Source organism: Nicotiana tabacum, chromosome 21 (genome assembly GCF_000715075.1).
Source record: "Nicotiana tabacum cultivar K326 chromosome 21, ASM71507v2, whole genome shotgun sequence".
NCBI lineage: Eukaryota > Viridiplantae > Streptophyta > Magnoliopsida > Solanales > Solanaceae > Nicotiana > Nicotiana tabacum.
In genome coordinates, this window is record NC_134100.1 from 101,160,102 (window position 1) to 101,187,230 (window position 27,129).

Consider the following 27,129-nt stretch of genomic DNA (forward strand, 5'->3'; position numbering starts at 1 on the left):
GGTGTTTTTGAGACGCTTATAAGCGTGGGAAGATCTAGACATTACGAGGTATATGTGCTGAAAAATAGCAGTTGTGGAGAAATTGTCATCAAACACTTGAACAAGGAGCAGGAGGCTGACCAGAGTAGCTTCCGCGATCCTGCTACAAATGCAGGATTAGAGGTTCGGTATAAGTTGTCGCTGCTTGAGTGGCTTGCAGATGAGTACAGGAGATTTGGTTGCAGTCTGGCATGCGTCACCAACAAGTCACAAGAAGGATCTCAGTTTTGCCGAGATTTTGGTGGCATTGGAGGAATCCTCCCCTATCCGAGATTTTGATGAGCTTTCTGATGATAGGGAGGTTTACGAAGACTCTGTATAGAAATTAACCAACTTCTCAAATTCCAGCGCAGCAGTGGAGCGGGAAGCCTGCACTGGTGTGCAAAGGCTGGCATCTGATTCATCCGTTCATGGTCAAATTGAAATATCTTTAGAATCCTGGCGGTGTAGTTATTCCTCATTAAGTTGTTCAATAAATTCGTCGCCACTAATTTCTCCTAGTGAACTTTTATTGCACTTGATCACAGCTTCAAAAGCATCGTCCTTATACACAAGACGCATCCCCCAAGCTTTGGTCTCCATTAGTGGCTTTAAATCCAGAAATACCATAATTTCTACCCAGTCGTTGGGACGACATGAAACCTTGTTCATCCTCATGTCTTCCAGAAAAGTATCTGGTACGTAGGCAAGGAGAGTGTGCTCTGAACTCCGAATTTTATCACCTACTTTTACGCCAATAGAACTAATTAATTCGTCTTCCTTACCATCACATGTTGTGAACTTCAGCTTGACAGGAAATCCATATGTTCCTTGTAGGTAACCAACACCTTCAATGGAATGTTGCATATCAAAAACAATACAGAAAGCAAACCCCAAGAATCTGTCTGTGTACCAATTATTGGGAAGGGTCACTGAAACGTATTCCCCCAAGTTCTTATATGTAAACCAAACGGGAATCTCCGATCCCTTGGCGCAAATACTGAATCCACGATTTCCCGTGTATAGTCCCTGCCCCATTACAGGAATGTTATTTGTCAGCCATTAAGCAGTACTAAGATTCTTGAGGAAACTGGGAATTCAAAGATCTTCTTCTTTATCATATATATATATATATATATATATATATATATATATATACATACGTGCATATGTGCATACATCAATACATACACATGAATGCACATACGTAGTTGGATTTGGTTCCTTTTATTTTCTTTTGGTTCCCCACCCGAGTTCGACACCCGCTTTGGGCCCCGACTAATCCGGATTTGCTCCGCCATTTTATATTCTAAAGCACTCCCTAACAAAGACAACTTCATACTCAGAGCTTGAACCCGATAACTCCAGTTAAAGATAAAGGAATATGTACCATTCCACCACAACATCAATTTGATGGTTAAATTTGGCTCCTTTTATTTTTCTATTTTTAATTTGTGTTTTAAGTAATTAGAGATGAGGTAAGACATTGCAAGGATATTGGAATTGAACCAGAATTAGTAATCCTAAATAGTTTATGATTTAGTAGTTGCTAGTTTATCTAATTCGTCTAAATAGGTTTGTAGTCAAATCACATAAGAATATGTTTTCTAGTTTCTACTCAAAGTTGGTTTTGTATATTATAAATGGGTGTGATGCTGCCTATTTTCTTAGATTGAGAAGCAGCCTAAATAAGTTTGAGATTAAATAAATTATGAGTGAATGATCAAACCATCCTACCTCCTTCTCTCTAGTTTGCTAGATTTCTTCGAGATAGTTGTCGTTGCATATTCACTTGTGGGTAGAATAATTATTTTTGGGGTATTTGAATCCTTTCAAAGGAGTTAATTACCTTGAGCATGTTACTCCATAATGCATCAACAATGTCAGCATCATGAAGTTGATGACATCCACTAAGTGAAACTCGGCGCAACAGCGGATATTTGGCTAATTGATCAATGCTCTTCAAAGATGTACACTTATCGGCATGAACCTCTGCTATACCTCGAGGAAGCTTTGGAAAACTCTCAAGCCTCGTGCAGCCTACCAACTGAAGGACTCTAAGTCGAGTGAGACCGCTGATGCTTGCAGCTGAGATATTTGTAAAATCGTTGCCACCAAGATTCAATGCCACCAAAGATGATAAGAACCCAAAATTACACAGGGTGCCTCCATCTGAGATATTACAATCACTGATATTCAGATTAGTCAATGAAGAAAGACCTGATAAACTAGAAAAAACTCGACCCATGGAGCTCTGGCCTTTTCCTGGAAGCCAAGGGAAGAAGATTGAGCTCCTTACTTGTAAACCCAAAGCATTACATCCACGAAGAGATAAGTGCTTAAGGTTCTTAAGAAGAGAAATGGTGGACGGTATTGTCCGGATGGTTGTGTCATCACAGTGGAGCTCCTCTAAACCCACTAAAAATCCCAAGTCATCTGGTAAATTGTTAAGTTTTGAGCAACCAGACACATCAAGTATTTTCAGACATTTCAACCTTAAAATACTCTTTGGAAGACTCTCAATATGCTTGCACAAGCTTAGATTTATCACACTAACTCCAGATAGTTTTTCAACTGATGTCGGTAGTTCGCTCAAACCAGTCGCTTCCAAATACAGTTCTGATAAATGACTCATTTTCTCTTCTATTTCTGGGAATATTTTTAGCTTTGAGCAACCTGAAAGAATAAGAACCTCAAGTTTTTCCAATCGAATACTCTTCGGTAAGCTCTTTAAATTTTTGCAGTTCCTCAGATTGAGCAGGACTAGGCTTTTGAGATCTCTCGTAGAAAAATTGATTTCTATCAAACTTGTGCACTCTTCAAGAATCAAACTTTCAAGATTAGGGGTACCTGAAAAATCTGGGGTCCTTATTAGCTTTTGTGAATGGCTAAGGTTGATGTATTTCAATTTTCCGAGAATCTGTCACATGAAACAAAAAGAAAAAAGAAAAAGAAAAACCTTTAGCAATTTTAACAAATATCACATTTTAATTGATTCAATTAATATATAGGAAAAACAATGGGTAAGTTGATATAAACCTTGGAGCCATTCCAAAGTTGTATGACGCGGCTATGTTTCAACTTCAAACAAACGAGGTGTTCTCCCTGAAAGCTGCTTGGCAAACTTTTTGAAGGATATCCGTGCCAGTCAAGCCACTTCAACTCACCAGGAAGAATATCAGGACCCTGAGAAACATATGCATTCTTGAGTTTGAGAAACCTTAATCTGGTCATCTGCTTGAAGGCTGTGATACTAACATTCACTTCTTCAACATTAGGCAAGTTTAGTGATATGCCTTCGATATTTCCCGTGCCCTAATTAGCAAGAATAAAGGTGGATAATAAAGGAGAAAAAGTAAGGCAATGAAAATATATAGATGAAGCTACCGGCCATTTTATTGCTTGCACAAATTAGATAGGAAGTCATGTTTTTGCAAATACTTACCATATTTCTTTGAAGTACATGAGAAATGTCTTCGGACATCCATAACCTACTATATCTTCTTGGATCATCGGAAGCTTCTCGACGAACAATGTGCCAGCCCAATTCTTGTATCAATTGGTGCATTAAAATGCGACCTTTTGAAATGGTAATCAAAGATTTCTCCATGAGAACTTTTATGCCAATGGCAGGGCTGAAATTAAAACTCTTAAGTATTCTGGTCACTGAATCTTTCTTCTTCCCTGTAAGGAAACATGCAATGTCTAAGAATATCTTTTGCTCGATACTGTTGAGTCCATTGAAACTTGTTTCGAGTTTCTTCAATACTTCATTTTCTGGGATTTGTTGCAGTCGTTCAACTTCACTTCTCCATTCAGCCAAATCCCTTCCATACAAGAAACTGCCCAGGACTTTCAGAGCCAAGGGAAGTCCAGCAGTATGCCTTATCATTTGAGCTGAGAGATCCATGAATTCCTTCGTGGGATGGCTTTTCTTGAAGGCATACTGTTTAAAGAGTTGTACACTCTCATCGTCACTTAACATATTCATTCTGTATATCTTTTCCACATCATGCTTAACAAGTAAGTGTTTGTCTTTAGTTGTTATGATGATTCTACTTCCAGAACCAAACCATATACGATTCCCAACTAAAGCATCTAACTGATCTATGTGATCAACATCATCAAGAACAAGAAGAACCTTCTTGTACTGCAGTCTTTGTTTTTGCATATTAGCTCCTTCATATAAACTGTTGATCCTTACATCTTTTATGACAAGGATCTCAGAAAGAAGTATCTCTTGCAAGCGCTCTAGGCCTTGTTTTGCTGAACGGTCTCTAACTTCGTGAAGGAAACATGCACCTTCAAATTGGCTTGAAATATTATCATAAATAGCTCTTGCTAGAGTTGTCTTCCCTATTCCGCTCATACCCCATATTCCAACAAAACGAACGCCATCCGTCTCGGCCCCTAGCATTTTGTACACTTGTTGAACGCGAGACTCCATCCCAACAAGATTTTGAGCATTGCTTGCATGTGTATGACCACCCAACTTAGCCATTATATATTCCACAATACACTTTATAGCTCTAGCTTCATGCCTGCAAGCCAAAAAGAATGTCTCAAACTTTGTTATGAAATAGAAAACAGTTCATATATCAAACCACCTCTATCCTGCAAGGATGAGTAATGATAATTGATAAGTAATTGTTTAGATTACTGTTTGGTTAAATTTTCAATTGAACTGGATTTTCTGTTGTCTGACTTTGGCCTGAGTAAGTGTAATGTCCACATAATGTACCCAAAGAAACTTAAGTAAAAAAAGGGCAGCCGGTGCACTAAGCTCCCGCTATGCGCGGGGTCCGGAAGGATCTATTGTACGCAACCTTACCTTGCATTTCTGCAAGAGGTCGTTAAAATTGAATGTTGGGATAGAACTCATTTATGCACGGTTATGTAGAATCTTCAATCTCCTGCTCAATATTCAATATTCGCGCTTTTAGTCGCAGCAAGTGGGTGATGATTTATCATCGAACTCAGTGAATTTCGTGTTACTTCATGTAATACTTTAACTATATGACTATTGTTTACAATTGACAGTTTTTATGATAAGATGGAGGCTCTTTTGAGTCAGAACAAACACCCATAAAGGATGCTAAATTTTGCTCGCTGACTTCAAATATACAACACTTTTAATCTCTTTCAGGCATTTTAACAAACATGTAGGGGCATCTCAACGCCGACTTAACAGGTCTGGTTATTGGTATGGTTATTTCTAGAATCTCAACCAAAAGGAAAGATGGTTGTTGCAACTTTTGGATTAGTTAAGGAATGTACCTTCGGATCATAATTCAAAGTTGATGTTAGCCAAAATAAATATTTTTTGAACTATGTCCAGACCTAAGGTACATCCTTATGTATTACTATAGTAAACAAAAGGGAAAATGGTCACATTTAGATGAGGTAAATGCAGGGAGGAAGAGTTAGAATTTTTAGTTTATAAGTTATGGATTCTACAAAATGTAGCTTAGTGAAATTTTTAGGCCAAGGTTAGGTTCTGCCGAACTTGCAAATGGTGTAGCTCCGCCCGGTGGTATGCCACCTCACCGCCCTGACCCATTTGACCTCCAAGTTAAAATGACATCAATAAAGATATAATTTTAAACATGTTATAATGTTGTTCTGACCATAACAATATGTTATTAAAGAGAGTCTAATTTTACTCTAATTATTATATTAAGGACAGAACAAAATTAAAAGTTAAATTGATTCTAGATATATAAATATTTTACTATGTTTTGCAACAAACTTAAAACGAAAGAGTGTAGATGCATGAGATACCCATTGACAGTATTTGGCAAATCCAAAACCAGATAAATTAGCTGCTTCCTCCAGTGCTGCCCTCCATTTTTCAACCTTGTTATCCTTGAAACATCTGATTTCGTGATTGCTAAATGCTTCTCCAAAGCTGGACTTTTGTTTCCTCACTGTTGATGGATCTACGTCGTAGAAGACTGGAAGCACAATTTGTGCTTTTTGTTTGTTGCATTCCATGATCTTCATTAATTCATCTAAACACCATGTTGAATTAGCATAGTTTTTGGAGAATACGATCAAAGCTATACGCGACTTTTCAATTGCTCTCATAAGATTAGGTGATATGGAGTCGCCTTTCTCTAATTTCTCGTCATCTTTGAATGTGTTGATCCCCTTTTGATCCAAAGCAATATAAAGATGATCAATAAATGTTTTACGTACATCTTCGACCTCTAAAACTTAAGAAAACGTCGTAACTCCATCGAATTATAATATTATCTGTGGATGAAAGATCAGGAGAGGAGGAGAAAGCAAAGAGCTTTTCTGTTGATTCATTCTCATGGCTGAATAATAAGTAAATTACCACACAAAAACTTGACTATAATTGTGTTAAGAAAAAATTGTCTAAGTGAGGACAATAAAATTAAACAAGAAGCTCTACGATCACAATAATAATGCATGCCAGTGACTAAATATATTTATGGTCACAAGCAAATATTAGTACGTAGTAGTACTGAGGTTTGAAGGTAACTTCCATTATTATCATTATACACGGCAAAATGTGTGGTACAAAACTCAACATCCAAGTTGAAAGTTCTAAAATTGATTTTAGAGGAACTCTTCTTCTTCTTCCACGAAAGTGTATATGTGGTAAAATTAAGTTGACAAAGTCTGTGGTAACCCAATAATTAAAAGTAGTCGATGTCCTCGTCAAAACCATCTAGATACTTGGTAGACTAAACCTACAAATGAATCTGGCACGTGTATAGGGTAAAATCGGTTCATATTAAATGCTCAGAGTGACAAGCGGAATCGGGGGAGGGGGCAGACGGAAGATGAAGCGAGTGAAAATCAAGTCCGAGGACAATAGCTTCGGTTGGCACCGGGTAGATCTCAAAGGGAATATTATCAACGAGAGCAAACGAATACTTGTCGCCAGATGACATTCAATAAAGAATATTCCTCAGCATCAAATACGCGGTCGTTACAGAGTATTTTGGCATTGATGACTGTAACGACCCGCCCGATCGTTTTGAGTATTATAGCTTTGTTCCCCTATTTACTGCTTATCCTGTGTTCAATTATAATTATGTGACTTGCTGGAGAGGTTTCAGAATGAATTAGAATACGTAGTTCCAAGATTTAAAGTGTAAGTTAAAATAGGTGATCGGATGTCGACTTATATGTAAACGACCCCAGAATATAGTTTTGATTATTTCAATTGCTCCGTATGGTGATTTTGGACTTAGGAGTGTGTCCGAAAAATTATTTGGAAGTCCGTAGTTAAATTAGGCTTGAAATGGCGAAAATAGGAATTTAAAGTTTGGAAGTTTGACCGGGAGATTGACTTTTTGATATCGGAGTCGGAATCCAATTTTGAAATTTTGAGTAGGTCTGTTATTTCATTTATAACTTGTGTGCAAAATTTGAAGTTAATCGGACTCGATTTGATAGGTTTCGGCATCGAAAGTAGAAGTTGAAATTTGTTAGTTTTTATTAGGCTTGAATTGGGGTTCGATTTATGGTTTTAGCATTGTTTGATGTGATTTGAGGCCTCGACTAAATTCGTATAATATTTTAGGACTTGTTGGTATATTTGGCTGAGGTCCCGGGGGCCTCGGGTGAGTTTCGGGTGACAAAATGGTCGCATATGTGACCTGGGCTAAGGAGGGCAGTAGTCGCAGAAGCGGCCAGGTGCACCGTAAAAGCGGGACGCACCTGCGATGGGACGATCACAGAAGCGGAGAAAGGGAAGGGGAGTTGGCTTCGCAGAAGCGATGGAAATATCTCATATGCGAAAGACAAGACCGTAGGTGCGAGAGACAGGACCGCAGAAGCGGCCTCGCAGAAGCAACCTCACAGAAGCGAGGAATTTAGTCGCAGGTGCGAAAGCACTGGGCAGTGTACAAAATAGAGGAGTTCCGACATTTTTGCCATTTTTGGTCATTTCCAACACAGGTTGAGGCGGTTTTTCAGAGAGAATTCACAGGAAAACTTGAGGTAAGTCACTTATGATCATTGTTAGTTAATAATATTGAATTATCATCGAATATTCCGACTAGATTACGTGTTTTTGAGGTGCAATTTGAGGATTTGGGCCTAGGGATTTGAAATAAGATTTAAGGATTTGAAGGTCAAGTTGATGTCGGAATTTGGTAATTTAGTGTGGTTGAACTCGTGGTTGAATGAGCGTTCATATTTTGTAACTCTTGCCGGGTTCCGAGACGTGGGCCCCACTGACGATTTTTGAGTTGAATTTCGAATTTTGTTGGAAAATTAGTATTTTCATATGGAATTAATTCCTATAATTTATGTTGACTGTATCGAATTAATTGTGACTAGATTCGAGGCGTTCAGAGGCCGATTCGCGAGGCAAAGGCATATTAGAATAAAGAATTTCACAGTTTTAGGTAAGCAACACTTCTAAACTTAGTTTTGAGGGTATGAATCCCTGAATTACGTGTTATATGAATTGTTTGGAGGTGACGCAAATGCTAGGTGACGGGCGTGTGGGTGTGCACCATAGAAATTGTGATTTAAATAAATTCCGTAGAGTTGCATAATCAAAGAATCATGTCATTATTCACATGTTCCCCACATGTTAGAGAAATCGAGCTGAGACTAGTATTAAAGATCATGTTTAAGCTACGTGCCGATAAATTGGGACCCACAGGGTCGTGTTGTTATTGAATTAATTGTTTTAAAATATAAATTTCATATGCAGTCATGTTCATCCATTTGTGAGGATATTTATGGGATCGAGCTGCACGCCGCAGCAGGCCATATTGGCTTTATATATATTATTATATGGATCAGAATTGCACGCCGCAGCAGGCCTTATAGGCTTTATTATTATGGGATCGGACTGCACGCCGCTGTAAGCCATATTGGTTTTTATATAGCGCTTGGGATGAAGGAGCCCTTCCAGAGTCTGCACTCCCCACAGTGAGCACAGTTGATGTTTATACTTGGGATGGACTTCCCAGGGCATGGAGTTGCCTTATTTATTTATTTATTTATTTATATTAGGGATGAATCTTCACTGGACATAGATCTTGCCCGAAGCATTTATATTTTTGGGATGAATTTTTCCTCACATAGATCTTGCCTAATTATATATATTTGGGGATGGATCTTCCCCTGGGCTGGATTGGCCTTATACAGTACTGAGTGACTGACTGACAGTTGTGTATATATATATGGGATGGATCTTCCCTGAGCTGGATTGGCCATATACAGTACTGAGTGATTGAGTATTTTGAGATTGTGAGTACACGAGGTTTCCACTTAGGTGCATCACATATAGTATGTGCATTGGCATGTAGATATAGAGATGTCATATTCCTCATATCATTCAGGATTGATCTATTTTACTTGTATTGAGTTTAACTGCTAAACTTGAAAGCATGCCTACATTATTGTACTGTTATTTTTATATTGTACTGTACCTGTTGAGCTCGTCGCTACTTTCAGCTCAAAGGTTAGTCTTGTTACTTATTGAGTACATGTGGTTGGTTGTACTTATACTATACTCTGCACTTCGTGTTCAGATCCAGGTACTTCCGGATACGACGGTTGCTGAATTTCAGAGTTTCATCTGTTGGAGACTATCGAGGTAGCTGCTTGGTGTCCGCAGACCTTGACTCTCTTTCCTTTCAGTTGTTTGTACTGTTCTATATTTCCAGACAGTATTTTATCAGTCAGACTATGTTATCATTTAAATGCTCATGTATTTAGTGACACCGAATTTTGGGAGTGTATTTGTATCAGTATATGTGGGATTTTCTATTAAATCTAAATATTATATTTTAAAACTTGAAAGATTATAGTGGTTTATTGAGATTATCGGCTTGCCTAGTTTTGAGATAGGCGTCATCACGACATGCGAATTTTGGGTCGTGACAATGACCCGTCGTTACATATTCATCAATGACCCCCATTATTGTCATTTAAGAGGGGCTTGATCCTAGGACCTTATTCCCTAGATATAGCTATAAATAGTGGCTTCAACAACCATTGTAGGACACAAAAATTTCTGACAAACTGATGTTATACACTATTCCCGAGTTAAATAATACTTTATTTTACGTTTAATATTGTTCTTACTATTGCCTTCGGAAGCCTTGCTCCCAAAATTAAGCTATCTGCTATTTATCTCGATTTCAACACTAAGTCTTACATTTTATTTAATTCATTTATCATTTTTGGATCAAACGCTTATCTATAAACCACGTAATAAATTCAACTGTACTGTTTTACGGGTAAACCATAAGAAACTTGTACGAATGGTTGGATATATTAACTTTATTATGGATTTAACTTATACCTTTACCGTAATTGTTTGTAGTTAGTAGTTTTTGACGTAACCTGATTTGATTCTATTACACTTTTAGTGCATATAGAAAGTTATCTCTAGCTTTATTTACAAGTGCATATAGAAAGTTATCTCTAGCTTTATTTACATTTGACATCTATTTCTTACTTTTTTCGAACAAATAAGGGAACAAATCGAAGTTGTCTTTCAAATTTGTTTTTTTCTTTTAATGACATGTCCCATTAATTGTGAAAACACATGAGGGTTCATTTTGTACGTGTATGCTTTCCAAATGTTCTTCAAAAGCTAAAGCGATTGAGCTTTTTGAATTTAATTAAGTTATATATAGGAGCGGGCGAAGAATATAAGTTACGGGTTTGGACGAAAATAGTAGTTTTTGTTTGGATTATGTGTTTATATTAAATTTTTTTATTAAATATATATAAATATTTAATTGTGAACCCAATAATTAAGACAAATTATAAGTTCAGTGGCAAGTTCAGAACCCATGAACTTCAAATTCTGCCTCCGTCTCTGGTTATATACATTATATTATAATTTTTATCAAATTCCAACTTATACTATTAAATACACTTCTCATATACTACTTTTTTTTCATCCTTAAGGAGTTAAACTTGGACGGGAAAATTTAGAAATAGTCAGATTTACAATTGTTAATTGAAAATTAGCCATAGTTTCAAAATCAATGAAAATTGAACCACTTTTTCATGTGAAAATAAAATTTGAATAAAAATACCCTTAAAAATCCGGAAAAATACCATCATAATATGTTGGGGTTCAATTTTTATACATATGAGATTCCAACATATTGTGTTGGAACTCATAATGTGTCAGAGTTCCAACATAGAGGAAGTTATACGTAGGAGTTCCATAATCAAGCATATTATGCTGGAACTTTCTGTGTTTCGTACTTTTGTCCAGATTTATCTCCGCAATAAATAATAACTATTTTTCAATAACTTTGCAAACGCCGATTATCTTTTAATAACCACCCATAAAAATGACTGCCATGCCATTTTGACGACTTGGACTGGTCATTTTTAAAGAATGAAACGGACTCCAGTTCAGAATTCCCAAATGGCGGGTCTTTAGCGAGCCCAAAAATATTTAATTTATGTTTTCAATTATTTATTTATTTTTTTGGTGGAAAAGAATGTGACTTCTATATTATGATATATTGCTTTACGTAATAATGTGCATAATAACATATGGTTTTCTCTTTCCCTCGCCATTGTTAATTATCCACTCAATCACCGGAGTATTTGCACCGGCCGCCGGACAGCGATCGGTTCCCGTGGTAACCATTTCCTATATATGCTCATGTAATCGTAGATGAATATGTTTTCATGGTAACATTTATATCTATTTTTCTTTATCCATTTCTTAATTCTTGGTAAATTGCGCTAAAATCGTGATCAATAATGATTATTCCAATTTTATTCCTTTATTCCATTTTAATGGTGCTTCCTTTATTTTATGTTTATTATTTTCACGTGCTTCAGAGGAGGATTCAAATGTGATGTGCTTCAACATTAAGGTTCTAAGCATTAATGACATTGTACTTTTGACATTAGGGAATCGGAATTTGATACTAGTTAAAATTTTAGTGATTTTTTTTTCACACACGCACACATATCATATTCCTGTCAAAAATACTGGATTCAGTTGAACTGTTTAATGGCTCCATCCGCCTCTGCAAGTTATATTGTTGAATATGCAAAATGCAAGTTTTGATTGTCTATAGAGCTGCTTGTTCTTGAATGAAACAGTACTCTGGCAGATAATTAATTATTTGTGTAATAAATATGAAGAATCATTTGTTTTGTGTATCTCTATCCAATTTGGGATCAGATTTTAAGAAAAACTTAAGCTTTAGATTTCAATGACGCTGTGATTTCACATTTTTATATTAAGATATCCGAGAAGTCGGGTAGCCAGTGTCCAAATGATGTGTAATTATATTGCTGAACTTCTGTTCTTTTGAAATAATAAAAGGAATCAGAAAAATGACTCTGCCTCCGCACTACATATTATGTATCTGGCTACTTTATTAGCTCTTATGCGATTAAAAAGTAAAACGTTGCAGAAATCATAAGGCCTAAGAGATGGAAATGTTAAAAGATTTTTTGTGACGGTTTATGGATGATTTTTTGAGAAGCTCACAAGATTGAAAGAATACGAAATGCATTACGTGAAATTTGTTGCATGTCTTTTTCCAGGTTCTGTTGGGTAACAAAATTAAGTTCTTGGGGTTCTGATTTTGCTGCATATGGCGAGAAAAGCTCTTGGTGCTTTAAAAGACTCCACAATGGTTGGGATTGCCAAGGTTAACAGCGAGTACAAGGTGAATTACATCTTTGAATATACTATTATTAGTGCTATAGTCTTAATTTTGAGTTAGAAAAACCATTAATTAAGAATGTTTTTTTCCTTCAGAAACTAGATGTTGCTATACTCAAAGCCACAAACCATGTCGAACTACTGCCAAAGGAAAAGCACGTACGAAGTAAGTTCAATTTTAACTCTGCACATTATTGACATTGAAATTAAAGCTTTCTGTCAATATTTAGTGGTCTCAGCAGCATATAACTTCCATTACTCGAAGGCTGAGGCAACCTTCAAATGTCTCTCTTATTTCCTTTTAGGAATTATGGGCTTTTAATTTGGACTCAGCCTTTTGTTATCCAATTCAGATGATGTGTCCAATTAATATGTTTTTCAGTGTTATATATGAACCTTTTGACTTGACATATAAATGTACTTTGTCATGCATTTGTTTTCCTTTTGCGTTTAAATGGTTACTGCACAATGTACTCAACTTCTTCTTTTTGCAGCTCTTTTTAATGCAGTTTCAAGCAACAGACCTCGAGCAGATGTTTGCTATTGCTTACATACTCTTTCCAAGAGGCTCACCAAAACGCGTACTTGGCAAGTATGATCCATTTACAACATGCTATTTGTTTTATTTGCTTTACTTCAATGCATTGAGTTCCTTTTGCCGATGGCTGTTTCTTTTACAATTCTCGCCTCACAGTCTTGTGTTAAATAATTACATGTAGATCATATGTATTTTTCTACTGACAGACTCTTATATTCTTTTCTTTTTGTTTGTTGTTTGATTTCCTTGTTCAGGTTGCACTAAAAACGCTAATTGTTATTCATCGTGCTATGAGGGAAGTCGATGTTTCATTTCTTCAAGAGCTTGTTAATTATACTGCTCATAGAGGCCATTTGTTAAACCTAACACATTTCAAGGATGATACAAGCACCAATGGTACATATTCCTATCATTTTTGTTTATAGTATGCAAATAATTACTACTACTAAAATATGAGACCGACCAAGTGGATTTTTCTGATTTTGATTGTGAAGCATGGGACTATTCAACTTGGATTCGCTCTTATGCTTTATATCTGGAAGAATACCTTGAATGCTTCTGCATTATGAGATATGATTTTCAGAGAGAACGGAAGGTATATATGCCATTTTGCATTGAATAAAACTAGCTATAATGTTATGAAATATTCATTTCCCGAACTCTTTTGGAATGTATCTCAATATCTCTCATCACTCCTAAAAATCAATAGCCATATCAAGTTTTCTCAATGCAATTGTTAAGTCTTTTATTTTGTTATGAAATATTCATGTCCCGGACTCTTTTGGAATGTACCTCAATATCTGTCATCACTCCTAAAAATCAATAGCCAAATCAAGTTTTCTCAATGCAATTGGTAAGTCTTTTATTTTGTTATGAAACTGTTGTTGATTGTAAACAGAGAATCAAGGAGCTAAACACCCCAACCTTGATAGAAACAATACCTGCTTTACAACAACTGCTCTCTCGCCTTCTTGATTGCCAGGTGATGGATCAATTAATTACTGAGTAATCATTTGAAATCTCTGTTTCTTTTAATATTTTGGTTCACGTACATGTCGTCCTATAATGTTCTGGTACCAATACATTTCCTTTGCTTTAGAGGAATAATGACTTATATTTTCAGCCAGTGGGAGCAGCTCAATATAATTTCTTGATTCAGCATGCCCTTTCAATTGTGAGTAAATTGCTGATCGTCCTTTCACTAAACACCAGTAACTTCATTTGGCTTTAATGCTTTTCACACTTAAAAAAATCAACTTTTCATTTACTGATTTACATTTTGTTCAATACAGGTTGCAGCAGAAAGTGCAAGTCTATATGTAGCAATTGCTGATGGGATGCTTAACCTGGTGGACAAGGTATGATACAGACCAAATGTTTGTGATACTGGACGGATCTATGGGAAAAACGAAAGGCATTGACTAATAACCTTTTACAGTTTTTTGAGATGCAACGTCATGATGCAGTCAGAGCACTTGAAATTTATCGAAGGGCAGGAGACCAGGTATGTGCATTTTCTATGTACATACGCCTATTCAGATCTACTTATTGTGCATATTATGTTTTAATACTCAGAAATATGTGTGATGCAGGCAGTTAAGCTATCTGAGTTCTTTGAGATATGCAGGAACCTTGACTTTGGACGAGGGCAGAAATATGTTAAAATTGAAAAGGTAATCCAGTTAGTCTTTGTATCTTTCTCCTTTTGCTCCATGTTTCTTCCCCTTGATTCGTATATTCTCATAATCTTAAACTACAAACAAGTACTCCTATCAGATTTCTAAGTATGTTGGACAATGTTCTTTTGCTCCTATTTTACAGACTTTATATAGTAATGCTGACGTTTCTTGTTGTAACATGCTATTTCTTCTTCTCTAAATAATAAATACAGCCGCCTGAATCATTCATAACAGCAATGGAAGAGTACTTGATGGATGCACCAAAACCTCTTATGATTACATGGAGGCCGGTACGTTGTAAAGAATTCAATTGAAAAATCTTGTGGTTACAATTTCAATCTGTTATCAGGTACTAAATTTTACATATAGTTCTGTTGTTCTCAATGTTCTCACATAACAGACAAAACCTGTCCATTTACATGGCTGTTTGTTATTTGAGTCCTGGAAATTTACACCTTTCTGTAATTGCAATTCGATATGATAGAAGCTGTTATTATCAAAACCTTCTTTCATATCAATTCTTGATAGCCCTAATGTTGCGGAAGCCGAATATATAGAGAGTGGTTAAATCACAACTACTATATCTAAAGGTAGCCAATAAATAGTAAATGAGACAATAATAAAATGAACATCAGAAATTAACGAGGTTCGGCAAAATTTAATTTTTGCCTAGTCCTCGGACACAATCAACTCAAATTTATTTCACTCCAAAAATACAAGTGAAATACTATAAGAGAGAAAGAAGATTCAAATGGCTTAGGAGATAAGAAGGCAAGTGAGAGATGTTTACAAATGAACAAAACCCTTGCTATTTATAGAAGAGAAATGGCCTTAATAATGTCATGCATGACATCATATTAAGTGTGAACATGCAATGTAAATGCATGAAAAATGTATCTACCAATTTCTTCCTAAAATGAGGCTTCAAATATTCATACTAGTTCACATTAATCTTGTCAAAATTCAACAAATCTTCACCTTGGCAAGATTCCACTTTTGCAATTTTCTCTTACTAATAAATTTTGATTGTGCCTTCAACTCCAATCTTCAAAGTTCAACAATATTGATCAAGTTCAAATAATGTTGAAACTTGATCGCAGTCACTACTTTTGTTAGCATATCGGCAGGGTTGTCTGTAGTCCGAATTTTCTGCACTATGACTCCACATTCTTCTATAATATCTCGTACAAAGTGATATCGAACATCAATGTGCTTCGTCCTTGCATGATAAACTTGGTTCTTTGCTAATTGGATAGCACTCTGACTATCACAAAATAGTGATGTTTTCTTGACCAATACCAAGATCTCTAAGCAACCCTTGAAGCCAAATTGCCTCCTTTACAGCCTCCGTAATTGCCATGTACTCTGCCTCAATAGTAGACAAAGCAACCGTTGACTGCAAAGTAGACTTCCAACTAACTGGTGCATTTGCAATAGTGAAAACATAACCAGTAGTTGATTTATGCTTGTCCAAATCACCCGCATAATCCGAGTCACAATATCCAACCAGATACTGACTAACTTCCTGCTCAAAAATCAATCCAACATCTACAGTATTACAAATATACCGTAGAATCCATTTCACAGCTTGCCAATGCTCCTTTCCTGGATCATGCATATACCTACTTACAACTCCGATAACATGTGAAATATCAGGTCTTGTGCAAACTATTGCATACATCAAGCTACCAACAGCATTCGCATATGGCACTCTTGACATATACTCTTGTTCATCTTCATTCTTCGGCGACATAGCAGCACTAAGCTTAAAGTGAGGAACAAGAGGAGTGCTAACCAACTTCATGTTCTCATTCATGCCAAATCGATCTATTACATTCTTCAAGTATTTTTTCTGAGATAGATAGAGTTTTTTTGAATGTCTATCTCTTTTTATCTCCATGCCAAGAATTTTCTTCGTCTCACCTAAATCCTTCATCTCAAACTCCTTTCTTAGTTGAATCTTCAACTTCTCAGTTTCCTCTTGACTTTTGGAAGCTATCAACATATCATCAACGTATAGGAGAAGATATATGAAGGATCCATCTTCAAGCTTGCGCAAATACACACAATGATCGTATTTGCTTCTTTTGTACTTCTGCCGTAACATAAACTTATCAAATCATTTGTACCATTGTCTAGAAGATTGTTTCATTCCGTACAATGATTTTTCAAGTTTGCACACCATATTTTCCTTTTTAGCAATTTTGAATCCTTCTGGCTGAGTTATATAGATTTCCTCTTCCAAGTCTCCATGTAAAAATGCAGTTTTTACATCTAACTGAACTAGTTCCAAATTCAACTGTGCTACCAAATCCAACAAAACTCTAATGTAAGAGTGTTTCACGACTGGAGAAAATACCTCATTGTAATCAATTCCCTCCTTTTGAGCGTACCCTTTGGCCACCAATCTTGCTTTGTAGCGAACATCTTTTTGGTTAGGAAATCCTTCTTTCTTTGCAAATACCCATTTGCACCCAATTGCTTTCTTGCCCTTCGGAAGATTGGCCAATTTCCATATGCAATTCTGATGAAGGGACTGCATTTCTTCATTCATGGCAATCCTCCACTTATCTTCTTCTGAACTTTGGACTGCGTCTTTATAAGTGGTAGGAACACCATCAGCTACAATTGAGGTTGCACAAGTCACCGTCTCTATGAGACGAACAGGTTTCTTTATTGTTCTTTTTGGCTTGCTGGTTGCTATTGATTCAAGTTGTTGGGGTTCCTGAGTTGGAATCTCCCCTTCCACTGACTCTTCTTCCAGGGGAAAATCTTCTATTGTTTCCTCGTTTTCTCCCTATGTTGGAAAAATTAATTTTTTCTCAAACTCTACCTGCTTTGAAGCACCATCAGTTTGTTTGACATCTTCAAATGTCACCTTATCTATTATGACAGATTCATCAAAGGTAACATCTCTGCTGAATATAACTTTTCTTGTCTCTGGACACCATAATCGGTATCCTTTGACTCCAGAAGTAATCCCTATAAATATAGCTTTCTTTGCCCTCGGATCCAATTTTGACTCTTTCACATGATAATATGCAATTGAGCCAAACACATGTAAAAAATTATAATCTTCAGCAGGTTTTCCATACCATTTTTCAAATGGTGTCTTGCCTCCAATAGCGGCAGATGGTAGACGATTAATGAGGTGGCATGCATATGTTATTGCCTCAGCCCAAAATTCTTTGCCCAAGCCAGCATTGGACAACATACACCGAATCTTCTCCAGTAAAGTCCGGTTCATACGTTCTGCCACTCCATTCTGTTGTGGTGTATTTCTGACAGTGAAATGTCTCAAAATGCTATCATCTTCACAAATCTTATTATAAAGATCATTTTTGTATTCTCCACCGTTATCTGTGCGAAGACACTTTATCTTTCTGCCTGTTTGAGTCTCTATCATCGCCTTCCATTTGAGAAAATTTCCCAGTACCTCATCTTTGGTTTTCATAGTATACACCCACACTCTTCGGGAAAAGTCATCAATAAAGGTTACAAAATAGTGTTTCCCACCTAATGAAGGTGTTTTGGAAGCACCCCAAACATCAGAGTGAACATAATCCAAAATACTTTTAGTGTTTTCAAATTTAACCCTTGTCTGTTTTCCCTTGACACAATGCTCACAAAACTCCAAATTGCAAGTCTTTACTCCTTTTAACAATCCTTGATCTGATAAAATCTTTTAAGGATTTTCCTCCAGCATGTCCCAAGCGCATGTGCCATAGCTTGGTTGCTTTTGCCTCCTTGTCATCACTGGATGTCACTATTCCTGTCCCAATAACTGTACTACCGCGATAGTGGTACATGTTATTATTTCGCCGGATTCCCTTCATTGTCACTAGTGCACCAGAGCATATTCTTATTATCCCATTTTCTTCAATGACTTTGAGCCTCTTTGACTCTAGGGCACCTACAGAAATGAGATTTTTCTTCAATTCCGGTACGTATCGAACATCTGTTAATGTTCTGTGGACTCTAAAAAGACTGGAATAAGCGATGGGATAGAGGGAGGTGGAATTTGAATTGTATTTGGACTGTCCTCTTTTGAGTTAACCACTTCCCAACATACTTTGGAAGCATTTTTTGTAAATGTATGAACATTTTTTTAAAAGGGAAAATTTTTTCAAAAAATTGAACATCACGACTTATGAAAATTTTAGACTGTGCCGGGTCAAAGCAGATATGAGCGTGGTGAGTGTGAGAAATACCTAAATACACACACGGGGTGGATCTGGGTTCAAGTTTATTTTTGGTGTAAGGTTTAAGCCATGGGTAACAAAGACAACCATAAACTTTTAGTGTGGTATAGTTAGGAGATTGACCAAATAAGTTTTGGTAAGGTGACTGATTATTTAGGATGGGTGTGGGAAGTCGATTAATAAGGTAGACAGCATGATGACACACAAAAGACCATAGTTCAGGTGGTAAAGATGCTTCATGAAGAAGAGTTTAGCCGTTTCAATAATATGGCGATGTCGACGTTCAGCTATGGCAACACGTTGTGGTGTGTAGGGAGGTGAAATTAAGTGTTCAATGCCATTTTGCTGAAGATAGGGGTGAAGGCCTATAAACTCACCCCCTCCATCTGTATAAATTGAAGAAATTTTTGTTTTGAAGAAATTTTCTACCAAAGGATGAAATTGTTTAAATATCGACACAACCTCACGTTTATTTTTAAGTGTATACAACCAAGTATATTTGGTGTATTGATAAACAAAAATACAGTAATATAATTTTTTTGTCTAGTGATAAAACGGGTGATGGTCCCCATAAATCACTAAAAACAATCTGAAGAGGAATATTACTGGACAAAGTGAGTCATTGAAATGGAAAACGATGTGATTTATTAGAAGAACAAGCATTACAAAATTCAATTTTCTTTTTTTTTTTTGGTAGAAACAGGTAAAGAAAACTTTTTCAAAAGAAAATTTAAAATCGTAGAATGTGGATGACCCAATCGACAATGCCAGAGATGAAGTGGGGCTTTAATGGAGACAAGGCTGACTGATGGTGGTATGGGTTGCAGATGCGGCCATTCATAGAGTCCATTTTTATTCCGGCCTTGTACTAACGGCTTCAGAGTATGCAGATCCTTCACAACAAAAGTAAAAGGAAAAAATTCAACAGATGTTAGGTTATCTTGGCAAAACTTAGCAACTGAAATCAGATTCTTTTTAATTGATAGAGCACAAAGAGTGTTAGAAAGCTTGAAAGCAGTTTTAGATGCTTGTATTTGAGTTGAACCAGTATGAGTGATGGGAATAGTTTTGCCGTCACCCATGGATATTTCCTCATTTCCTGTATACTCCTCAAGGTTGTGAGGCTCTGCAGTGACATGGTGCGTTGCACCAGAGTCTAGAACCCAGGAGATTCCAGTTGACTGCATGCCAGAAGCAAAGTTAGCTTTAGCTTCAAAGTGATTGTGCGACTTGGAGCGACAAACATCTTCCGTGCCTAATCTTTTGGCACAATTGGCATTTGACATATTGCTTAGATTGTCTCGAATTTTGCTGATTATTGGAATGCCATTGTCGAGGCTGAGATGATTTCCATGGCTGATTGTTGAAACGACGGTTGTTCCTGTTGAATTGAGGAGGCGTGTTGGTTTTCTGGGCTACAGCTGCTGAGAAGATGATTTCTCAAGGTCTTGGTGTTTGAGGAAAAGCTCGTGATCTGTGAGCTTGTGAAATAATTCCTCAAAGCTCAGAGAGGAGTCTCGTGCGCGTATCGCAGCAGATATTTCGCGATACTCAGGGCCAAGGCTACTTAGAATTTTGACAACAAGTTCGTCATCAGTGACAGGTGAACCGACAACTTTGAGAGCATCAGAGAGAGAGCGGACCTCCTGTAAATACTCTGCAATGGATTTCGAGGCCTTCTTGGAGTTTTGCAATTGATCTCGCAAGCTAAAGATGCGAGTGTGACTCTTGCTGGCGTAAGCCGTGTGAAGAAGTTCCCATGCTTTGTTAGCAGATGAAGCTATGGCAACAGTTGGAGCAATAGTAGGATCGACGGATGCCATCATTGCTTGTTGGATCAATTGATCTTGAGAGAACCAGATTTGATACTTGGGATTTGGTACAGTAAGATTATTTTGGATAATAGTAGGTGAAGGTGCAGTTATGGTTCCGTCAAGATGTCCCATGAGTTGGTGACCAATTAATAGCATCACAAGTTGAGCTTTTCAAGTTGAGAAGTTGAGGTTACCTTGTAGTTTAATAGGTAACTGAGCAACAGGATTAAATTGTACCACATGAGGGGTAGCAGAGGCTGCAGGATTGTTGCTGGCAGCAGTAGCATCACCAGAGTTGATGACCGAAGCCATGGATGCAGGAAGTTTAAAGGGAATGAATTGGATCTAACTCGGTGGAGTTTATTGATGCTCTGATACCATATAAAGTTCAGTTGATAAGGAGGTCAAAGGATGATTGTATTGAATCTGATAACAAGCCTTAAATACATAAATTACAACAAACTAGAGCTGAAGTAAAGTTAACTGTCTTCTACAGAAGCTCCTATATAATAGGAACTAATATCTACTCCTAAAGATGCTCCAAATTATGAAGAGACTTATTCAAACTGTACCAATTAGTAACAAGAGATAAAGAAGATATTATCCTATGACTTAGTCAAGATAACCATAAGATAAGATGGTTAATACTAATCAATCCATCATGGTTCCTTAATCGGATTGAACCAATACCATATGCGGTAAGAGGATTGTTATTTGCGGTATGAATAACTCTACATTCTCCTTCTTGAAAATCAACGAACCAGTCCTTGTTGGGACACATATGATAGCTACAAGCTAAATCCATCAGCCATATGTCAGATGGTTTGAATGGCTCAGTTGTAACTAGCGAGAAATCAGAGTCGTCACAATCAGCTACATTTGAATCCATGACAGCCTTTCTATTGTTAGGTTTGGCCTTGTTTTTCAACTTTGGACAGTCTTTCTTCCAATGCCCTTTTTCTCGGCAAAAGGCACATTCATCTTTGCTGGGTCTGGATCTTGACTTGGATCTTCCTTTCTTCGTTCTCATATGATTTTGAGAACGACCTCTCATGACCAGTGCTTCTCCTTCTCCACTCTTTTGTTTTTCTCTCTTTCTTTGTTCATAACTGTACAAGGCAGAACAAACTTCTTTGAGAGACACTTCATCATTCCCATGAAGTAGAGTAGTTTCGAGGTGCTCGTACTCATCGGGAAGTGAACTTAGTAACATTAAGGCCATATCTCCATCACTAAAAGTCACGTCCATATTCTGCAAATCTGTCACCAACTTATTAAAGTTGGTGATAAGATCATTCATTATAGTACCGGAAACATATGTGAAGCGTAACAGTCTTTTTTTCATGTAAAGTTTATTTTGACTGTGTTTTTTTTCAAGAATTTATCCTCCAACGCATTCCACAATTTACTTGTAGAAGTTTCTTTTGTGTATGGATACTTCTGTTCTCTTGCGAGGTAAGATCGAATGGTACCACAAGCAACGCGGTTGATAATCTTCCAATCTCCTTCTCCGATATTGTCTAGTTTATTTTCTTCTATGGCAATATCTAGCCCTTGTTGAAAAAGGACATCAAGAACCTCAGCTTGCCACATCCCGAAATATCCTGACCCGTCAAAAATTTTAACTGCAAATTTCGCATTTGACATAATTCTTGTCATAAGCGAAGATGCCAACGACGTATTACTGACACCCGATGTGGACTCTTCATTTTTATTATCTCCCATTTTGCTATATATACTATTTATTTGCTGACAGTACAGAACACCAAAGTAATTCTTTTTTGATATGGAAGTTCAGACTATGCTGCAACCACAGAGCATATTAAGATAGAACCTTGGCTCTGATACCAATTATTGCGAAAGCCGAATATATAGAGAGTGATTAAATCACAACTACTATATCTAAAGGTAGCTAATAAATAGTAAATGAGACAATAATAAAATGAACACCAGAAATTAACGAGGTTCAGTAAAATTTAATTTTTGCCTAGTCCTCTGACACAATCAACTCAAATTTATTTCACTCCAAAAATACAAGTGAAATACTACAAGAGAGAAAGAAGATTCAAATGGCTTAGGAGATAAGAAGGCAAGTGAGAGATGTTTACAAATGAACAAAACCCTTGCTATTTATAGAAGAGAAATGGCCTTAATAATGTCATGCATGACATCATATTAAGTGTGAACATGCAATGTAAATGCATGAAAAATGTATCTACCAATTTCTTCCTAAAATGAGGCTTCAAATATTCATACTAGTTCACATTAATCTTGTCAAAATTCTAACACCTAAGGCTTTGGCCAGGGAAGTGCTTATGGAATATATGAGATAACACAACTTTATTCACTATAAGAGTAAAGTCACAAAAATATATTTCTTGTCACATTGAAGTAATTGAACTTTACTCACAGTAAAGTTACTAAATTTTATCCATTGTAACGACAAAACATACCCGTCGAGGTTACCTTATTGCTATAGTGGGTAAAATTCAGCGCTCTTTCGTGAAATTGACCCCCACAGATGTAACAAGTTTATAGTTTTATTTCTGGGATTTTCTTCTTTTTTTTCTTATGCCAACAGGATGATGACGACAGAAGCACCAAGGTCATTGCTGTTCCTGAATCCAAACCAGCTGGGGCTGATCAAGAGCAAGAAACTGAAATACAAACGAAAGAAGAGAGTAATACTGAGACTCCAGCCCCACCCCCCATTCCTGACCTTTTAGTAAGGACTTCTTGACCTAAGTTAATTACTTCCAAATGGAAAATGATATTTCCTAATGATCCACCGTAGCTAATTATAAATGTTTATAGTCTTTTGATGAACCAAGTCAAGAATCGGCTGCTCTGGAAGATAACAACGCCCTAGCTTTAGTTATTAGTACACCTGGTATATCTTTCTTGCTTTTTTTCACTTCTTTATATTTGTACTTACCAATGCAGAGGGCTCCAAGTTTTTCTTCTAAATGTGCTCATTATGTTATGTGTAGAGGAGTTGTCAAATTCTTTGAGCAGTTCAGAGACCAATGTGGTGAGCCGACAGGTTGGGAATTGGAACTCGTTACAGCGTCAACTTCTAACCAGGGGCCGTCCACAGATAATAAGCTGGTTAGCCTTTCATTAACAGCAGGCCTACTCAAAAAAACTATTTTGTGATTGGCATTATATTAAATTTGTGATAATTTTCTACTTCCTGGCGAAATTGCTTATTCATTAATTTATGAGATTGCAGAAAGAGCATTGTTTTGAATTAGTGTTTCTTTTACTTTGCTTGATTAAATAATGTTCCTGCCAACTTAAGAAGTTGCAATGGTAATAATACTCTCCATCTTGCTATTTTACTTGCTAGCCGCATTGATCAATCCGTGGAGATTCCATAGGATATGAAATCACTCTATATAGAAATATATTTATCTTGCTGTGGTTATTCTCCATGCCTGTTTCTGCATGATGAAAACAAGAAAGCTTTCAAAGTGATAATCATGCTTTTAAATATTAAGCACATCTTCAAATTTTGACACAAAATCCTTACTCTAGTCTTCTCTAGTTGTGTGGCACATTCATTTGAAGGCCTAATCTAGTTGATCCCCCAGCTCGTCGCAGCTCTGAGACCTTTTGCTTCTTGTTCTCTTACACTAAGGTGTAAGAGAACATTTACACCATCAGGCCAATTAAAAGATATCTACTTGTAATTGCCTATATAAAGCGGAACCATTAACCAGGAAAATAGCCTGCTAAAATAAGCTAAATTACATAGAATTATTTGCATTGTTAGTGTATACTAAGTTTAATCCATTCTTGTATTTATCGTCTAACCAATTCATAAGCAATTCTCCAGCCACCTTACTTCTTTTCTTTGTCATAATTTAGTGTGTAGTTGTATCAGCTAATTAGACTAGTCCATCAATATCGTCCTCAGTGTACTCATGGAACTTTGACATTATCCTTTTCCAATGACTTACTCATTATGTTTGAAATGCTTTATCTTATTTCCAGATACAAGGGGGTGTACTAGATAGATCAAAGTTGGATAATCTATATGATACAGCATTGGCAAGACAGAATATAAATGACCCTTACAATAGGGATGTTTCATCTAATCCGTTTGAGGTAGCCGATAATTCCCAGGATGCATTTTATAGTTCAAGCAACTCTGGAACAAGTGATGCACAAAAGGCTGCTATGGCTCAATACCATGACTATATGGTTTTAATGCAACAACAGATGGCCAATATGTCTCAATCACAAGAACCATTCATGGGACAACAACAAATTTCTGGAATTCCCGGACAACATGAAGCCTTGATGCAGCAGCAAATGGCTGCTATCGTGTCTCTACAACAGCAAAATGCTTTTATAACTCAACAACAAAATGCTGGAAAGAATCAACAACAAGAAACACAAATGCAAGAAAAGATAGCTGATGTGCCTCAGCAACTAGAAGGACCAGCATTGGTTAAAAATGACACAAATCCATTTGGGAATCCTTTCACTGACCAAGATGTTACAACTTATAATCCCTCTCAGGATCAGTCTTATGTGTCTCAAAATCAAAACTCACAGGCTAGCTTAATATAAAATCATTTTTCAAAGAGAAAAGATGGTATTTGGAAATGCAAGAAATTAGAACGTTGATAAGATGGAATAACCAATATGTAATTCAGTTAGATTTATTTGGCTGGTTGTTCAAGTCATAGTGACAGTAAGGGGCTGCTATATTTCTTGGCAATTATACATGTTGATCCCATGTACCTCATGTTTGTGTTAGTAGTAAATGTAAATAATAATCGAACAGAGTATTAATCAGAAAATGTTCTTTCCTCCTCTCTCAATAGAATACTGAATAATCTTTCAAATATAGTGCCGAGCTAAAGTAAGGTTGGGGTTTTTTCCAGCCAAAATGTGCACTTTTGGCTCAATTATTTCCATTGGTGTGTTGTCTTTAGCATTCGATTATAAATGGCAATCGGTAATTGCGAAATAATTGTGAGTTTTATTCATAGCGAGAGCGACTTATAAATCGCATTTGGTGACTGCGTTTTGTAAATCGCAATTTGTGATTGCACATTCTAAATCGCATTTTGATTGCGTTTTCTAAATTGCAGTTGGTGACGGCAACTTTGCATATTTTGCTACTTATAAATCGCAATTTACAACACTATAAACGCATTTAATTACGACTTATAAATGGCATATTGAGGGATAAGTATTCTTTCTGTTATGCCTTCCGAGTGGCAACCATTACCATTAACTACAATCTACAAGTGGGGCAACTTTGAAAATGTAAACTTTTTGGTAATACACAAAGCAACTAACTCCATGGTAATATGGCTTTAACTAATCTTGTACCCTCTCGTGTACACAATAAGTGATTTTTGTTGTTATTTTTATACAAATTAAATTTTTTAACATTAATTAGTAATGAAATTGACCATATTAACATTTATTATTTCTTCACATAAATACTCCTAACACATAGTCCAACACTATTTACTCCAAGGACAGTGTAGGAAAAAAATAATTAATTCATTCTTGAAATCTGAAAAAATTACTTATTTTGAATCATAAAAAATAGTTAAAAAATCACTTATTGTGGACAAGAGAAAGTATTTAATTTCTGGTTTGTGTAAAAAAATTTGTTCCTATACAATTTGCTTGGTAAATATTGAAGTTACAAAATAAATGTTGCATAGTAAAGTATCAAATTAACCAAAATATCCAGAGTGTCGGCGGGGAAAATCCAGGACACGTGCAGTAGGAGCTTTACAGCTAAACGGGTGGCCCACAAATTGCATCCCAAACCAGCGGCTCAAAAACTTTATTACATCACTCACATGGTTGTAGGCCCCCAACCATTTAACTCGTAGCCGTATTTCACGGTTTGCTCTCATCTCTTAGCTGTCTACTATCTATTCTTGTCATAAAATATTAAATGCATTCAATTGGAATAATATCCCATGTGCCTCTTAAGTTTAGCTAGTACACCTTCAAGTATAGTTCAATGGCAAAATTTTACTTTGTGCTATGTTTGAAAAATGGAGCTCATGAGATTCAAAATCTTGGGCAAAGGTAAAACATTGGATCCAGAAATTTCACTTTTTAATATAAACAATTTCGTGTGAGGCACATGACGAGAGATCTTTGTTGCTTATAGCAGGCCAAGTTTCTTCAAAGTCAAAAATATTTTTTCTAATTTTTAAAAGTGTTTTTTTTTTAAAGTTGAAGT

General features: G+C 36.5%; 1 protein-coding gene and 1 pseudogene across 4 annotated transcripts; one reads left to right on the forward strand and one right to left on the reverse strand.

Annotated features, from left to right (window-relative positions):
- Positions 1 to 157: 157 nt before the first annotated feature.
- On the reverse strand, positions 158 to 6,462 carry LOC142175543 (TMV resistance protein N-like; annotated as a pseudogene).
- Positions 6,463 to 11,499: 5,037 nt separating this feature from the next.
- LOC142175464 (putative clathrin assembly protein At5g35200) lies at positions 11,500 to 25,735 on the forward strand. Of its 4 annotated transcripts, none has more exons than XM_075242274.1 (16): positions 11,500 to 11,627; positions 12,550 to 12,674; positions 12,767 to 12,836; positions 13,165 to 13,262; positions 13,463 to 13,604; positions 13,703 to 13,803; positions 14,107 to 14,190; positions 14,308 to 14,382; positions 14,501 to 14,566; positions 14,647 to 14,712; positions 14,801 to 14,881; positions 15,100 to 15,177; positions 23,485 to 23,628; positions 23,718 to 23,793; positions 23,894 to 24,011; positions 24,900 to 25,735. In XM_075242274.1, coding segments are annotated over exons 2-16 (1,275 nt in total). In that variant the 5' UTR covers positions 11,500 to 11,627; positions 12,550 to 12,599; the 3' UTR covers positions 24,901 to 25,735. The 4 variants fall into 4 exon arrangements, with proteins under 4 accessions (XP_075098375.1, XP_075098376.1, XP_075098377.1 ...); XM_075242275.1 differs by having other exon boundaries at positions 11,550 to 11,679; XM_075242276.1 differs by lacking the exon at positions 11,500 to 11,627 and having other exon boundaries at positions 12,270 to 12,674.
- Positions 25,736 to 27,129: the final 1,394 nt, after the last annotated feature.